Below are 18,138 nucleotides of genomic sequence, written 5' to 3'. Positions count from 1 at the left end.
CCCTAAAGTGAGGCTCCTATTTTTGAAAATATTGGCTTTGCTTCCACAAAATATTCTACTTGTAGGGAAACGGGGGTGTGGAATCACCAAAAAGACAAACTGAGATGTCCTCTAAGGAAAAAAAGTGTTAAGGAAGTAACTCCAACAAACACAGCTGCATCTTTAAACTGTTGGAATTGAGTCCATCCAGCTAAACCAGCAGAAATCCAAGAGTAAGAGTGATTTCAACTACATTAGTCTAGCATAAATTGAGAGCAAATTATTTTTGCTGCATTTCAGCTGATTGGTGTGTGGATCAAATTACCAAAGAGTTTAAAGAAGAGCCCTGCCGAGTGCAGTCAGCGAACTGTGCTTAATCTGCATTTAATTTTTCTTGGGTAGAGGGAAAGAGAAGAGCTGGATTGGAAATGCAGTCAGAATTAGGGGGCTTTGGAAGGTGCATGCTTTTATGGGTCTGAGTTGCCAGAAAAACCAAAGAATAAGTAAAGAGTTGCTCCCTGAGCCCTTCTGACCAGCCCAGATTTGCTGAAATGCCCAAAGGAACATCCCTGATCCCAGCAGAGCCATCTGGGGAGAGCCCTGCCTGCTCCATGTGCGTAAAATCTGGTGAATTGGCAGCATTTCCCCAGCTCTGCCATGTCCCAGCACCGGGAATGGAAACACAAGGTCCCAGCGTCCCCGTCAGAGCCGAATTCCGCAGTGCCTGGAGGATTAAGATCGTTTCAGCCCAGTGCCTGAGAACGTCACCCCCACGGGCTGAGCTAAAAACTGCCCCCATTTCAGACTGTCTGGCCGCATTAAATTATATCACCAGGAGAAAATGTCAAGGATTTAAGTGGCCTTTGGGAGAAAAAAATGAAGGAGCCAAATGATGTGAGAGAGTCTGATAAAGGGAAGTTTAGAAACAAAATATTTCCATATTTTTCAAGCTGGGACTTGGAAGCTGGGCTGTTTCGCTCATTACATCAGAAGTCTGATTCGCAAGCAACGCCACCGCTGACTTTCTATTTTAACACATGACTAAAACTATGTGCATCCCATGGAATGCAACGAACGATGCCCCCATCCTTCACTTCCATCTGTCTTCTGGGCCTTTACGGTTTTCCCGAGGCCGCTGTTTTAATTGGCAGCAGTTTTTCCAAGCCGTGTTATTTCAGCATTCCTGCTGAGAATGCCCAGAGGTGGAAGGACCCTACAAGGATTCTTTTGCCTTTCTATCCCATTTATTGATTTTTTTTTTTCCCCCCAGGAGTACTTTTTACAAACACTGTTCACACCATGTCTGATTTCTCCAGGAGGAGGTGGCCACGGTGGGTGTCAGGCAGGACATGGCACCTCTTGAGCTGGGAGGTGTCCCCACCCCAGATGGCACGGTGTGGGCACATCACCCCCGTGAGCTGGCAGAGCCAGAGACACTCATTTAGCCAGCAGTGAGGGCTCACTAATCCTCATCCCAGCCGACAGCTCCTTGGCCTGGCCAGACACTGACATCACTTTTTCCCACAGTTATCAGCCCTGCAACAGCGGCCGGCGGTGACATCTGGGCTGTCGTGGTGCTCGCAGCCCTCCGAGCACCCATCCCACCGTCACACCACGGTGGGTCTGAGGCTTTCCAGCACCAGGGACATGGCAGATCCTGCAGGAGAACAGACATTAACCTTCCAGCCGGCTGGGCACAGCAAGGACCACCAGGCATTCGGCACAAGGAATGCAAGGACAGAACATTCACCTCCATGAACTGAATCCAGGAGCGCTCCAGGACAAGCACATGTATCCAGATGGATGCTGTGGAGCATTTAGACCTGGTAATAGCTAATTTAGATGTGTTAATTTCTAAATCAAACTAGTTCAGGACGTATCTTTTCACTGGGCTTTGCTAATAGCAAACGTGCCATGTCCACCTTACCCAAGGGCAATGCCCAGGTGGGTAACACAAATTTACTGTTACCCTCACCACAAAGTTATAATAGTTTTCCTTTGGGAACAGGTTTTATAAAAAGCTCTCAAGCAACAAGAGGCCAAAGTCTTCCCTTTTTGCTTCCTCCTGAATTGATTCCTTCTGGAAGTTTAGCTGACATTTGGATAACTTCACCCAGCCTGCTCTACACACGCCTTCCATGTTCAGCTCATTCTGACGTAACGCATCAGGCCCTCCTCAGGACCATCTGTTCAAGTGACACCAGAAAGGCCTTGTTATCTCCCAAGAAAGATAAATCTGTGAGAAATGTATCTGGGAGAGATCTGGGTAGTAACACGCTACCATGTGTTTACACAGTACTTGTTACTCCAAGAGTAACATGTTTCGGCAGGTTGGGTCTGCACCAGCAGCTCCTCCGAATGGAAAAAAACCCAAGAAAAGGCATTAGAAAGGAAAAGGGAGAGAGGGAGAAAGAAAGGTGAAGTGCCTCACAAAAGGCCCTGGAGTCAGTCAGTGGGAGAGCTGCATTTCCAGGCTCCCAGGGCTCCTGACTCATTCCCAAGCCATGAGAGCCCAGGGCTCCAAGGCAATCTGAACTCTGCATTCTTATCAAATCAAACCTCTGGAATCTCTCCAGCAGAAGTGCCATCTTAGCGATGGCTCGTGGGAGAGTCCTTAAATAGGTCAAGTTTCTTCTTTATCAAAATAAGGATGTGTTCTTTACACACTGATTATGAGGGCTCCTTGCAATTACTCAGGCCTTTCCATTCAGGAAATTCAGTGTGTGGAGAAGTACAGACAACAACAGGAGATACTCAACTGTTCTTCCCAACCAACTTCCCCTGCCTCAGGGTGTGCTGTCAGCTGGAAAAGGAGCTGGTTAGGAAAAGGCTTAAGGCAGGGTATGTTAATACCTGTAGATGGGGTCCATGAAAAAGGGCGATGGCTTAGCGTAGTGCAGGGAAGGCTGCTGAGGCAGCTGGGACTGGGAAATCTTAGGTAAGACCTCACTTGCCATCAGCTTCCTCTCCCCATAAATGTGGTTTTTCCGTGGCTCTCTCCCTCCGTTCTGGCTGGCTCGGATGCGGTTGCCAATGCTCAGATCCAGTGGCTGCTCCTCCCCTGAGGACGGGGCTGGGAGGACCTTGGGGGGCGGCAGGATTGGCTTAATCTCTTTTGACTTCGTGGTGAGATCGAAGGGGGACTCTGAGCTGGTGCCACCGACTTTGTGGAGGTCCCTGGGTGACTTTGGTTCTGCCTTGACCAGCAAGTTGTGATTGAGGGCCCGCTCCGTGAAAGGGTAGAGGGAGTGAGGGAAATTGGGGAGGAACTGGAAAGGGAACATGGAATGATACGGGAGCGAACCCATCTTTTTCTCCTGCATCCCCATAAAGCCAGGCCCAAAATACTTCTCTGCGATGGAGGCGATAGCTTTAATAGAGTCATTGGCAGCGCCCGTGGTGGGCAGCAGGTGCTCCTCGGGGGGAGGAAAGAAGGAATGCTGAGAATAGAAGAGAGGGATCTCGCTCGTGGTGTTGGTGGAACTGGCAGACACCGAGCTGCTGACAAAATCTGGCTTGGTCTCCATTTGTTTGCTCTTGTCTTTCGTTTTGTCCCTGTCACTCTCTGCGTCACTGTCCAGGTCAGAGCCGGTGCCAGTCGTGGTGTCCAGATCCGTGCCCGTGGTTGTATTGACATCCTCAAAGTCACTGCCATCGGACATGTCACTGTTCCTGGCTTTTAGCTTCTCCAGGTAGGAGTTTTCCAGGCTGCTTTCACATTTCTCCTCCCCTGAAGGAGCCTGGTTGCTGTTGCTCACTGCGGAGATCAGGGGCAACGCCGGGTTCCCGAGGGGGCTGGGGAGCTTCGCGTCCGGAGTGTGGTTGAGGGGACTTTTGAGCAGTTGCGTGGGTGGCAACAAGGGGGGCCTGGGGTACAGAGAAGGCGGAAAAATCCCCGGGAATCCCGGGGTGAGGGCGGGGAAGGCTGGAGGGGCTGGAGAGAACGGGATCCCACCGGGGTGCGGGCGGGACGGGAAATACTCGTTAAAGCCCAGGCTGGCGTGGTTGAGGTTGGGAGAGGGCTTGGATTTGTCCATCATGGAGCTGGGCGTGAGGGGGAGGCCAGGGGCGAAGATGCCGGTGGGGCTGTAATGGTTCTTGCCCTCGCAGAAGCGCCGGTGCTTGTTGAGGGAGGAGGTAGTGCTGAACATCTGCCCGCAGTCCTTGCACTTGATCTGGGTGCGGCAGTCCGCGTGCATCCGCTTGTGGCGGCACAGGTTGGAGAACTGCGTGTAGGATTTGTGACAGACCTCACCTAAAGCGTCAACAGGAACCAACAACAAAAGCCATATGAAATTAACAGGAAAACAGCAGGGATCCGCCCTGGGATCCACCAGCCCGCCCCCACACCGCTGCCCTGGGATCTCCCTTCCCCGAGGGCAGGAGAGGGGAGAGCAGTGGAACATCACCGCCTTTCCCTTTGGATGAAGCTCGTCCTGGAGAATCTCTCGATCCACAGAAATCTGAGGGGGTGTGCTACCTCTGCTCAAAGTTTGGGGGAATTTTCAGGAAAGATTATCATGGAATCGCAGAATGGTTTGGTTGGGAAGGGCATAAAGCCCATCTCATCCCACCCCCTTCCACTGTTCCAGGCTGCTCAAAGCCCTGTCCAACCTGGCCTTGGAGACTACCAGGGATCCACAGACAGCCACAGCTTCTCTGGACAGCCTGTGCCAAGGTCTTGCCAGTCTCACAGAGAAGAATTCTTCTGTATATCCGATTTAAATTCCCCCTCTTTCAGTTTGAATGCATTCCCCCTTGTCCTGTCACTCTGAAGTCCCTCTCCACCTCCCCTGTCACCCCATCAGATCCTGGAAGGTGCTGTGAGACCTCCACACAACCTTCTCCAGGCTGAAGAAATCTCTCAGCCCAAATGCAGAGGGAAGATGCTCCACTCCCCTCAGAACATCTTTGCCCTAATCATTCATTTCTAATGATAACATCTATTTATCCCAGCTCATCTGCTTCCCATTAGTCCTAGCATGGCAGGAAGCACTGAGGGCCGGAGGGAGAAGAACTTTGCCTCGTTTAATCAAACCTGCCCTTCCTTAATGCCCTCAGTGGTACCTAACCCCTGCAGGGGGATGCTCTATAAATCCCCTGCCAGCCAGGCCTGGCTTCTGCCAGGACTGGGATCTCTTTTTTAATCCATTAAATCAGCCCCACACCCCTGCCCCGCTGACTGAAGCCACATCAGCGTTTTCTCTAACAACCTGTAAATACCAAGCTTTCAAAACATGGACTTTTATGACCCCCTTTTCACCTCCAGACTTGCTGCTGTGGAAGAAACAGAGCAAAGCTAGACAGAAATCTCACCCCAAACTTTTCTACACATCAGAACACTGTGACTCTTTATTATGGTGCCTCTTTCAACATGGGAATAAATGTGGTGGTGAGCTAACACACTCCTTCCCCCGGGGAACTGCTGTTATCACCCTTTTGTGAGCAGGGAAACTGAGACAAAGCAGGGGAAGGACATTGTTTGGGGTTGGACAGGCAAGGACATGAATCCAGGTTCTGACTGCAGCTCAGAGACTGCTCAGTGCTCCTTCCCTCCTCCCAGATTTACTGCTAGGTGCGTGTGAGCAGGATTTCCCCTGTATTTTCTCCTAAATCTTTAGGATTTCCTTCAGTGCTTGAATATCGAATGACTGGTGGGAGAGTATTTCACTAGCAGCTCTGAAAATACTATAATATAACAAATTCCAATTGAAATTCAAAGCAGAGATGGATAAAAGTCAATGAATTTGACATTTCAGTTCAGATGAGCACCCCAAAATCCAAAGGAGTGTCACTGAAGGCTCTGCTTTCTGACTGCACTGTAAATTTAGGATGCACTGTCTGTCCCCAGAGTATTTCATTGTTGGGCCCTGACACAGCCCAGAGCTGCAGGGAAACACAAACAGGACAAGAAAGTAATCACAAGAGTTTGGATGTTTGAGCCAATCCTAATTTTTGGATTATTTGGATTATTATTGAGCCAATCCTAGTAACTTTAAAATCTCGGATCAGGTCTCCTGAATTGCTCTTAGTGCATACACAGAGTTTTATGGCTGTTGTAAGTATTATTTCAGCTACCTTATAATTGCAAGGAAAAGATTTATTTGGCTTTTTTACTCCATTTTAAAGTGTTTTCTTAAAAAAATATCCAAATAGAGTTCTTAAAAGAAGCACTACTGAATTTATTTTCCATGACAATTCAGCACTACTGAATTTTATTTCCATTATAGTCTTTTAAATACAGCAATCTCTGCTTTTTTTCCCGAGGTAATCAGTAATCACCATGCCTGGAATTGCTCAAAAAACCTGTGGATGTGGCACTTAGGAACATGGTTTAGTGCTGAGCACAGCAGTGCTGGGTTAAGGGTTGGACTTGATGATCTCAGAGGATTTTTTCCAACTCTAACCATTCTATGATTCCAGGATTCTTCCATTTTTTCCCCCAAGAATTTTTGCTAGATATATAAATACTGTACAAAATTCCCTAAAGAGAAGTGCTAGAGCTCTGAGAACTCCCATAAGCCTTCTAAAATAAGGAAAACTGGAAGAATTCTGTTAAATCTCCAGTTATCCAATGATTTAGTAATTCCATGTGCAACGGCCTCTCTTGCCCTCCTGATTTCTGCAGTTATAAAGTTACAGGTTTGGGGTCTTTTGAAAGCCAAATATAATATTGTAAAAAAATTAAACACAAACACACTTTTCTTCCATTTAACAGGGAAAAAGAAGAACCAACGTTCTGGTGAATCCTGCCAGGTAGATTTGAAGTTGTTAATGGATTCCACATTGATGGACAAAACAACCTGACACATCTGACCAGGCAGGATCCCTCTGCAGTTGCTCCACACTCTGATTTGGTCTGACAGCTCCCTAATTCTGATGAGGTGAGAGTGAAGAGATTATGAGGAGAAATCCCTCATCTCCCTGCAGCAATCCTGGGAGTCAAATTATCCCTTTCATGTGCCCAGTGAAAGATTGCAGCAAAGTGAGCGAGAGGAGCGTTTCTTCTTCCTCTGCTGGCACCCAGCTGATTATCTCAGGACACTGATTATCTCGGGACATTAATGAAATGAGTCTCCCAGGATATTTCTGCATGCTGTTTCGATTATTCCAACAGGGGAAAAAAGGCAGGAGTGGGTTCAGTGGCTTCCCTGTTGTAACATCAAAGCCTGGAATCAAACCCAGATCCGGGCCCATGCCTGAGCAACGTGTTCTGAAGTGTCAGGAAGTGATCCCTAAAGTTCCTGGAGCTTTGTTGTGACACCATCCACCTCCCTGCACAGTTATCCAAACCCAATGGGTGCTGTGTCAATTAAAAAAATATACAGCCCTGGGAATGACAAGGGCTGAGATGGGTGGCTCTCCGGGGAAAATGCCCTTCTGGAAATATCCCACCAAGGAGAGCACTGAGGACACAGTTCATCTGCTGTTTATTTGGCTCCCAGCATTATCTAGATGAAACATGCAGTAAATAGAGAAGAAAAAGCTTTCTTTTTAAAAAACACCTTCTCATCTCTGTGATTATTCCAAGTTCTTTACAACGGCTCCAGGATTTGAGGCACCCCTGTAAAACATTTCGATCAGGCTGTGCCAGCTATTTATTTATGTCACCAACAGGAACATTCGAAAGCGATTAAGGCAAAAAAAGACGAGAGAAAGAAAAGATATGAGAAAATGGCATCGCTGTGACCGCTGAGAGACTCAGCTTTTAACTTGTCAAGAAAGTCAAAAACTGCCACGAATGTTTACTGAAAAAACAGGGAGCATGCAAAAAAAAAAAAAAAAGAAGGAAAAAAAAATCATCTTGTGCTCTGAGCTATAAAATTACAGCGGCCGGGGATGGGAGGGCTGGGGGGCCCCTGCAGGATCCCTGCAATTACAGCCAGCGCCGGGCTGGTGATGGCCGTGACAACTTACATATGAAAGGTTTGACAGTGCTGTGGATGTGCTTGTGCTGCTTGAGGCCCGAGGAGGTGGCGAAGGTCTTGCCGCAGTCGGGGCAGGCGTGGGCCCGCGCCCCCACGTGCTGCGAGCGGATGTGCCGCTGGAGGTTGCTGGGGTCCGTAAACACCTGCGGGGAGAAAACGCCTTCAGGAGTGGGGCAAAAGCACGAGGAGAAGAGCCTAGGTGTGAAAAACTTATTTTGTTTGGGTTTTTTCTTCAGTGCTGCTCATGGCTTGAGGAGCGCGGGGTGGACAGGTGGGGACAGGTCATGAAAGAGCTCCGTTTGTGCTCTGCCAGGCTGTGGCAGCTCCCTGAGTGTGGGCTGCTCCTGGCTGGACAGGTCTGTGGCATCTCCCCAGGTGTGTAGTGATCATGGTTGGACAGGTCTGTGGCATCTCCCCAGGTGTGTAGTGATCATGGTTGGACAGGTCTGTGGCACCTCCCCAGGTGTGTAGTGATCATGGTTGGACAGGTCTGTGGCACCTCCCCAAGTGTGTGGTGCTCATGACTGGACAGGTCTGTGGCACCTCCTCAAGTGTCCATGGTTTGATGGGTCTGTGGCACCTCCTCGAGTGTCCGTGGTTTGATGGGTCTGTGGCACCTCCTCGAGTGTGTGGTATTCATGGTTGGACAGGTCTGTGGCACCTCCTCAAGTGCTCATGGTTGGAAAGGTCTGTGGTACCTCCCTGAGTGTGTGGTGCTCATGGTTGGACAGGTCTGTGGCATCTCCCCAAGTGTGTGGTCTTCATGGACTGACAGGTCTATGGCACCTCCTCAAGTGCTCATGGTTGGACAGGTCTGTGGCATCTCCCCAAGTGTGTGGTCTTCATGGACTGACAGGTCTATGGCACCTCCTCAAGTGCTCATGGTTGGAAAGGTCTGTGGCACCTCCTCGAGTGTGTTGTGCTCATGGTTGGACAGGCCTTTGCTCACCCTCATCTGCCCAGTACAGCCCTCACCACCACCCCAGTACCCAGCTGGGAGTGACCAAAGGGGAGTAGGTCGTAAGAGGGTTGAGCTCCACACCCCCAGTGGGATGCCCAGGACAATGAGGACATCTCTGGGACAGGGACAGTGGGGTCACCTCTCCCTGTATCACCCTGCTCTGGGCCACCACAGGCCACCCATCCCCTGCAGCCCTTGCCCAGGTCCCATTGTCCTCTCCAGGTGAATCCCCCCATGGAAACTGTCCTGCACCCTCTTCCTCAAATCCCAGTGTCCTCTCCCAGGTGAATCCCACTATTGACACTGTGTCCTGCACCCCCAGCTCCCAGCACCCTCCTCCAGGTGAGTCCCCCAGGCTGACCGTGTCCTCACTGTACCTTCACACAGTTTTCACATTCAAACCGTTTCCCACTGTCGTGAGACATTTGGTGACGAATCAGGTTGGATTTCCAGTTGAAAGCCTTGGGACACTGGTCACACTTGTACTCCCTCTCCTCGGTGTGGATCACCATGTGCTGCTCCAGGCTGGGAAAGAGACACAGGCTGACCTTCAGACCACCCAAAGCAGGCACTGAGGCAGGTCTGAGACCCAGAGAGGTGACAGAGAGGGTGACAAAGACGCAGCTGTGGGGCCTGGGGGTTTTCCAGTTTCTGCGTGCCTCAGAGCAGGAAGGGAGCAGCTCACAGAATTCACAGAATCACAGAAAGAATTCACAGAATTCACAGAATCTCCAGGTTGGAAGAGACCTTCAAGATCATCAAGTCCAACCCAGTCCCAACAGCTCAACTCAACCGTGGCACCCAGTGCCACATCCAGGCTTTGTTAAACACACCCAGGGATGGGGACTCCACCACCTCCTCAGGCAGGCCATTCCAGAACTTTATCACCCTTTCTGTAAAAAAACTTTTTCCTAATATTCAATCTCTATTTCCCTTGATGCAGCTTGAGACTGTGTCCTCTGGTTCTGTCAGTGCTGCCTGAGCAAGAGCCCAACCCCAGCTGAGCACAGCCACCTTTCAGGAGTTGTAGAGAAGGATAAGATTATCCCTGAGTCTCCTTTTCTCCAGGCTAAACACCCCCAGCTCCCTCAGTTGTCCCTCACAGGGTTTGTGTTCCCAGCCCCTCAACTGTGAGAAGGGCAATGACACCCACACACCATTTAAGGTTTTTGAGATTTATTTCACTGGTGGAAGATGCTCTGTTCTGCCTGAAAATGATGCTGTGTTTTATGCTACTTCTTATAAATACCTGAGTCCATTCTCAAGGGGGAAAAGAAAAGTAAACTCAGCCATGACCCTACAGATCCCTGGGAGGAAAAATGGGCACTTTGTGACCAAAACTTCTGCGGCATCCCCCCAGGGAAAGAAAAGATATTTGCTGCTGCTGAGCCTCTCATGTGTCCATTTTCACGGGCAGCTGGCCCACGGCTTCCCAGAACAGAGGGACTCACCGTTGGGGAGAAACATGATAAGGTGCAAACACGTTTCACTTCTAAATGTCAGACATCTTTGATTACTTCACTCAGCAATTTCACCTTCTGCCAACTGGCAGCGTGTCCAGAATGGGGGGATGATGGCAATCCCGAGTGGCTGCTGGCACAGGTTCATGGCAGGGGTGGCACCTGGTGCTCCAGTGCCCTGTGCCATGGGAAACCTGCACCTCCCTGCCCAGGAATCCTGCACCTCTCAGACTTTAAATCCTGCACCTCCCTGCCCAGGAATCCTGCACCTCTCATGCAGGGAATCCTGCACCTCTCAGACTTTAAATCCTGCACCTCGCTGCCAGGAATCCTGCACCTCTCATGCAGGGAATCCTGCACATCTCAGACTTTAAATCCTGCATCTCTCTGCCCAGGAATCCTGCACCTCTCATGCAGGGAATCCTGCACATCTCAGACTTTAAATCCTGCACCTCGCTGCCAGGAATCCTGCACCTCTCATGTTGGGATCCTGCATCTCTCAAACCTTAAATCCTGCATGTCAGGCCAGGAATCCTGCACATCTTGGGCCGAGAATCCTGCTCCTCTCGGACAGAAATCCTGCACAATTCAAGCCTTAAACCCTGCACCTTGCAGACATTAAATCCTGCACCTCTCTGCCCAGGAATTCTGCACCTCTGAGACCTTAAATCTCATATCTCTGAGGCCAGAAATCCTGTACATCCCAGGCCAGAAATCCTGATTCTCTCAGACCAGGAATCCTGCACATTTTCAGGCCAGTCCTGAGAATCAAGGGAAGGAAATCTTCATCCTTTCCTTCCTTTGGGCAGGTTAACAGGAGTTACAGCCACTACTCTTACTGTGAATTCTAAAAAAACCCCAGCTCACATGGAATCTGCTCTTGCCTGATGCCCCCACCCATGGATATGAAACCATTCCTACAGAACTTTAAAACATGGCTGTATTTTTAGAGAAACACTAAAGCTGAACACTACTGGAAAATCCTGCCAGTCTTCTTTAGGTGCCACAGGGAAGATACTCCCTGGGCATTTCCAGTGAGCTGAGGGCATGGGGATCCCAGGAATTGTGTCATTCTTGGTCACTCAGCACCCAAAACTCCTCCCTTGGAGCACCAGCCCTGATCCCAGCTAAATAATTCATATTCATGGACATGCCCCTCATAGACTGCCAACCCACTGGTTTGAAAGCAGCAATACTCATTTTGCTCAAGAAATGGTGCTCTTAAAATGACCAGATTTTTAACACACACAGAGTAACACAAACCATTCATATGCACATCCAAAATATGCTCCTGTTAACTGTGATTTATGAGTTTATTTCCAGCAAATATGGACAAGCTAATATGCTGTTTAGAGGCAAGTACCTACTGGGATTAGCAAAGCATTTATTTATTTAGTCAGCTGCTAAATGCTCAATTTCAGGTCCCCAGTGACATCCTTGATTTCATCTGTGTTAACTTTGAAAAATTCGAAGACCATCCAGGCACTCTGAGCGGGTTTGTTTTGTGTTTTAGTGACTTTAAACTTGGCAGATTGATGGGGGAGAGGCTGATGTGGACATTTCCTCCCCACCACACTAATCCACCAGCATCTCAAAAACTAAACAGGGATGATGCTGACTTTCTTTTCCCTTGTCAAAAACAACAACAAAAAAATCAACTTTATGTAACTTATCTCAAAATATTGGGTCTAAAAGGCAAAAACCCCAAGGTCACAGTGCCAGTTCAGACCCCTAGGGAGCCAGGAGTACACAAAAATAGGATATACCACACATTTCAAAAGGTTATTTCCTAATTAACATAAAAAATTAGAGAGCGCTGAAAGCTAAAGAGGAGAGAGCTCCTGACACCAATGGATAAAAGAGTTGGAATTTTTACTAAAATCCTTAATATTAGAAACATTTAAAAGAAGTTCTCCTTGTCAGGTAAAAAAAAAAAAAAAAAAAAAAAAAAAAAAAAAAAAAGAAAATTGCAGCCTCTTATTTCTAATGAGAGTTCCAATGTAGAAACATGAGGTGAGGATTAAAGATAATGACCTAAGAGGATCCCACACAGGAATCCCAGGATCCATCCCAGATTCTACAATTCCCAAGCTCTTTTCCATGCAGATACAAGGAATTCTATGTAGTCTTCACCTTTCTCTGCATTTTTTAAAATAGATTTTTTTTCCTCTCACTTCCTCACCCAGATCAAAGAGCTGACAGTATCAATGTAATTAAGTTCAAAGTGACAAATGCAGGTTTTAAAATGTTAAACTGAAGTGAAACAGGGGTTTTAACCTCGAGGTTTTTGCTCTGCTCAGAGCCTGACTGGGGATTGCCAGTTCTCACAGTTTTATAACAAATCTTGTGGTGCACGGGGTTTGTCCACCCAAGAAGGCAAAAGAAATGAGTATGTGAGAACTTCAGCCTCCGGTAAACACAGAAAACTCTGCTTTTATAGAATTTTATATAGGCTTTTATCAAGGCTTAGGATGCAAATAAACACAATCTTAACCTGATTAAAAAAACTCCTCAACTTTTAAAGCTGGCTCCTAATATTTAACTATTTGAGTCTCACTTTGCCAATGAATTAGAGAGCTCAAAGATTGCTGTGTTAAAGCTGCATTTCATTACTACCACATTCTGCTTTAAAAAATAATCAGATTTTCAGGTAAAACCTGAGTTGAAATATTTTCTCTTTTAAAAAGAAGCTTAATTCTTGTTTAGAGTTGCCGTATAATCATAATAATAACTGAATAATTGTTGCAAATTGAAAAACGAGCAGGAGTTATCCAGCTTCCAGTCTTCTTTTTGTTTTTTTTCCTTTTCACATTGCTGTCACAAGAACATTTGGTAGACACAAAGACAATTAAAAATTAGATTTGAATAGAACTTTTAATTGCTCCTGCCAGATCAAATAGGAGCTTGTGGCCATATTACGAGTTCTTAGGGCACTGACACCTCTTTAAATCCACTGATCTCAAATGACAAAGAATTAAATTTAAAAGAAGCCTACATACACATGTTGGCTGAACTAATATTGGTGTTTTTTTTCCTTCAGAACCAGAGCAGAGAGCAGATGGTGGAAAGATCCCACTCAAATTTCTCAGAAAAGAACCCCTTAAACTTCCCACCAACAACCCTTGGGTGCTTCTATCAACAGGCAGTGGAAAGCAAGGTGAAATACAAAATCAGGGTGGAATAAAACACTGCCCAAGGGCTACAGAGGGTCCCAAAGTGAACATTCCTGAACCTTGTAGGGAAAGGAAAGGTAACTAGGGAGAAAGGAAAGGTTGATCCCAAAAGGAACATTCCTAAATCTTATGGAGGAAGGAAAGGTTGATCCCAAAAGGAGCATTCTCAAGTGCTATGGAGAAAGGAAAGGTTTCTGTGGAGAAAGGAAAGGTTTATCTCAAAAAGAGCATTCTGAAATGCTATGGAGAAAGGAAAGGTGTCTATGGGGAAATCACCAGTTTATCCCCAAAGGAACATTCCTAAAGCCTATGGAGAAAGAAAAGATGTCTATGGGGAAATAAAAGGTTTATCCCAAAAAGAACATCCTGAAATGTCATGGAGAAAGGAAAAATTTATCCCAAAAGGAACATTCCTAAAGATTATGGAGGAAGGAAAGGTTTCTATGGAGGAAAGAAAGGTTGATCCCAAAAGAACATTCCTAAAGCTTATCCAAAAAGTACATTGCTAAAGCCTGTGGAGGAAGGAGAGGTGTCTACGGAGAAAGGAAAAGTGTCTATGGGGAAAGAGAAGGTTTATCACAAAAAGAACAGTCTGAAATGCTATGGAGAAAGCAAAGTTTTATCCTAAAAGGAACATTCCTAAAGGCTATGAAGAAAGGAATGATGTCTATGAGAAAGAAAAGGTTTATCCCAAAAGGAACATTCCTACAGCCTGTGGAGGAAGGAAAGGTTTCTTATGGAGGAAGGGAAGGTTTCCATGGAGGAAGGAAAGGTTTCCACGGAGGAAGGAAAGATTTCTTATGGAAAAAGGAAAGGTTTTCATGGAGGAAGGAAAGGTTTCTTATGGAGGAAGGGAAGGTTTCCATGGAGGAAGGAAAGGTTTCTATGGAAAAAGGAAATGTTTCCATGGAGGAAGGAAAGGTTTCCATGGAGGAAGGAAAGGTTTCCATGGAGGAAGGAAAGGTTTCTATAGAGGAATGGAAGGTTTCTATGGAGGAAGGAAAGGTTCCTATGGAGGAAGGAAAGGTTTCTATGGAGGAAGGAAAGGTTTCTTATGGAGGAAGGGAAGGTTTCTATGGAGGAAGGAAAGGTTTCTTATGGAGGAAGGAAAGGTTTCTATGGAGGAAGGAAAGGTTTCTATGGAGGAAGGAAAGGTTTCTTATGGAGGAAGGGAAGGTTTCTATGGAGGAAGGAAAGGTTTCTATGGAGGAAGGAAAGGTTTCTATGGAGGAAGGAAAGGTTTCTATGGAGGAAGGGAAGGTTTCTTATGGAAAAAGGAAAGGCTGATCCCTTCAGTCCTCCCCAGCCGCCCATCACCCCCCTTTGTCCAGGACGGAGCGGGGAGGCCAGAGGAGGGTCTGGCTCTCAGTGGGTACCTGTATTTATTGGGGAACATCCTCTCACAGTCCTTGCACTCGTAGACCTGTCCATCTCCGAGCCCTTCCTGCTTGATGTCGTCGCTGAGGCTGTCGTACAGGGCCCCCACGGCACCGCAGCCGTACTTCTTGTGGCGCCGCAGGTCCAGCTTGGACTGGAAGAGCTCATCGCAGTCCTCGCAGCGGAACGAGGGCTCCTCTGCAACACACACAGCAGCCCATGGTCAGCCCTGCCCCAGGAAACACAACCAGCGCGGGCTGTGGCACCCAGAGAGGAGGCAAAGCTCCCCGAGCCCAGCAAACAAACAAACAAAGAGAGAATTTGCAAGTGAGAGGGGAGAGAACCCAAGGGAGGCTGTGCCAGCAGCTGCTTTCACTTTAAGCATTAAGAGGGAAAAAAAAAATCAGATCACACAACCAGAGGAGATCTTGTTTTCTTTGTGTCTTGGCCACTGCTGAAATGGAGAGACCTACAGGGATTGGGAGATACACAAAATTCTGGGCTCATTCTGGGGTGCTGCACTTGTCTGCAAGGAGGGGGTTTGAAATTATGGATGAGTTTTCCTCAGACGGGGCTGCCAGGGAAAAAGGAACAAGCCAGACTCATAAACACAGATAGTGAGGAAAGCAAACTGCCACAGCACCAACCTGGAGAAGTTTCTTTCTAAGGAATTGTCTGTCTAGTGTTCTCCTTTCAATTTTCCACTGCAGGAGCTCAGGCTCCATCAGCCCGAGGAGTCCCAGCCCAGAGCACCATGGAAGGAAGAGCAGGGAGCCAAAGGCTTTGTTGCTGTGCTCTTTGCTTTTTTTTTTTTTTTCTTTCTTTATTTTTTTTTCTAAAGTACTAATGCACATAATAAATTACTGTAGTCAAGGTCAAACAAATTAAAAAGAGGGCAGCTATTATTAAGTTTACAAGGCAGCATCCTGACCGTGGTGCCAAGCCAAACAATCAGCTCAGAGCTGTAAATTTTCCAGGAGAACAAGCTCTGGGAGGGAGTCGGGATAGCTCTGGGTTTCTCCACCCTGGAACAGAAGCTTTCCAGCCCCCTGTGAGTCACTGGAGCCGCGTTTCCCTGTCCTCCCCTACCCCCTTCCTCCACGCTCTGCTGCTCTGCCTGCTTCTCTTTCCCTGATAACTGCACTCCCAGAAGGAACAGCCTGTGGTGAGTGCATTATCTCCCAGGGAGGAGTGGGAATATTCGGAGAGCTGCAGCCAAAGGAGATGCTGTGCTGGAGCTGATCCACTCCCTGCCTGCACAGAGGGGCTGCTGGGGTGGGATGTGGCCATGCTCACGTTCTCGGGGCAAAATCTTCAACCCCCGTGCTTCAAAGTTCCCCCTTGAACTTTTTTGCACCAAATTTTGCACAACTGCAAAGACTTAGGCTGAGCTTTAAGGCCTGGAATGGTATTTTATATAAATCAGGGTTAATTTTGTTATGAGTGTGATGGGCACTAGCACACCCAGAGACCTCTGTGCTCCCACCTGGGCGCTCAACTCCAATCTCCCTTTTCTCTGCTTAAACCTGAGTTTAAAACTGAGCAAGGCAAGGTGCCAGAGGCTGCAGCAGCAGCGATGTGGGCAGAGGAAACCCTCTGCACCCTCTGCACCCTCTGCACCCTCTGCACCCTCTGCACACCTACACGGAAAGTATCGACACGGGGAAAATCAAACCCAGCTGAAAAAGAAAGTATCACCAAAGCTCAGCCAGCACAGCCTGGCTGAGCCAGGTGGCTGAGCCACCCTCAGTATTTGATGGAATGACAGACAAATAATAAATATCCCCTGTGGTAACTGGAGAGAAACAGAACTAAATGTAGGTGGAATTTCAGGAGTGTCATTACACCAAAAAGATTGGGGTTTGCACATAGGGTGATGTGGAGAAACATCTCTCGCTACTCATTGATTTTTTTCCTGAATGATAGAACTTGACACAAAATTTTACTCCTATAGAACTAAAGAGAACTCCTATAAAACTAATTTTGGGGGTCTGGCAGAGGTTTTAGCATCCCAGCAGCCTGCCCACAGCTCCCAGAGCCACCCACACCCACAAGGATGATCCCACAGCACCCACAGGGCTGCACAACAGAGGGGTGCAAAAAGAAATAAAGTCCAGCCAGTTAACAAAGGGATTTTGACTAGAAAAGAAAAGCTGAGGGAAGAAAATGCCCAATTGCTCTCATTTCAGCTCATTTTGAGAGTTTACACTCTCAAATTTTTAGCAGCTTCACCATGAGGCGGGTCAGGCTCTGCTCTGCTCCGCAGAGAAATTCTCTTTACTGCATTTTGTAGAACAGGACCAATGTGTATTTCATGTGTGTCATGTCCCTGGGGAGGGAAACCTGGAAATCAGGACACCAATAACAGTATGGAGAGACTCTGCATCACCTACCATTCAAATACTCCAAACTACTTTTCAGGAGTGAAAAGAAGAAAAAAGAAGAAGAAAAAATTGTAGCATCAAACTCCAGAGACGTGGAACTTCTCTGGTGAAGTGTTTCTCCACCTCAGAGCCAACATTTCCCCTCTTTGCTCTCTTGTAAATGCAGCAGTGGCTTAACCAGGCAGGAATTTTTGGAGGAGTGACTGAAATCCTCCAGGCTGGGAAGCCCCAGGTCCCTTCACCTCTTAACAAGCTCCTACCAAACTCCCAGTGTCCCTCAAGCTCCACCTGGCAAATCCCCAGACCTGAAAACACTTGGAATGGAGGAAACAGGTTTTTTTTTTTTTTTTCTTTTCCTTCTTTTGACTTCAGAGAAAACACAACAAAATTCCTTCTACCAATCCAGGTGGAATTCTTCCTGCTCCAGTTTGAGAGTTACATGATTAATTGCAGCTTATTTCACCCAAACTCTGCTGTAGGAAGCAGAAATCCTCTCTGGGTTTGGAAAAGCAGCCATGGAGAGTCATTTCCTCCATCCCTGGCTAAAGCTGGGCAAGTGCCTCCCCTCCCACAGCACACCCTGGCACTGCCCTGCCTGCTCTTCCCAATGACAAGGACATATTTTTGTCCTTTCTGGGAGCTCACAGAGCAGGGAAGGAGGTGAAATATCTGAATTATCTCAAGAATATTTTGGAAAAGAGATTCAGCTTCTAATTCTCCCGGTCCTTGGCCATATCTCACCCAAATCACACACGATCCAAGGGGACATCAAACACAGCAGGTGGAAAGATGGAGGAGAGGAAAAGCAATTCCTGTGCTTGAGAGCATCTGGGTTTGGAAAAAGAAATTCGTATTGAAAGGAGGCTTAGAGAGCTG

The 18,138-nt window shown here is 47.5% G+C and overlaps 1 protein-coding gene across 1 annotated transcript in view; it reads right to left on the bottom strand.

Annotated features, from left to right (window-relative positions):
* Positions 1-18,138, bottom strand: part of PRDM16 (PR/SET domain 16) — a 298,172-nt gene that overhangs the window by 19,034 nt on the left and 261,000 nt on the right. The window contains exons 6-9 of the mRNA XM_021534304.2: positions 14,878-15,076; positions 9,246-9,393; positions 7,897-8,050; positions 2,833-4,234 (exon numbers count right to left, since the gene is read on the bottom strand). Coding sequence (XP_021389979.2) covers positions 2,833-4,234; positions 7,897-8,050; positions 9,246-9,393; positions 14,878-15,076 — 1,903 coding nt within the window. The remainder of the gene's footprint in view (positions 1-2,832; positions 4,235-7,896; positions 8,051-9,245; positions 9,394-14,877; positions 15,077-18,138) is intronic.

Source organism: Lonchura striata, chromosome 24 (assembly GCF_046129695.1).
Source record: "Lonchura striata isolate bLonStr1 chromosome 24, bLonStr1.mat, whole genome shotgun sequence".
NCBI lineage: Eukaryota > Metazoa > Chordata > Aves > Passeriformes > Estrildidae > Lonchura > Lonchura striata.
Note: the sequence above shows the minus strand (reverse complement) of the source record. Positions and strands in the feature narration are given on the sequence as shown.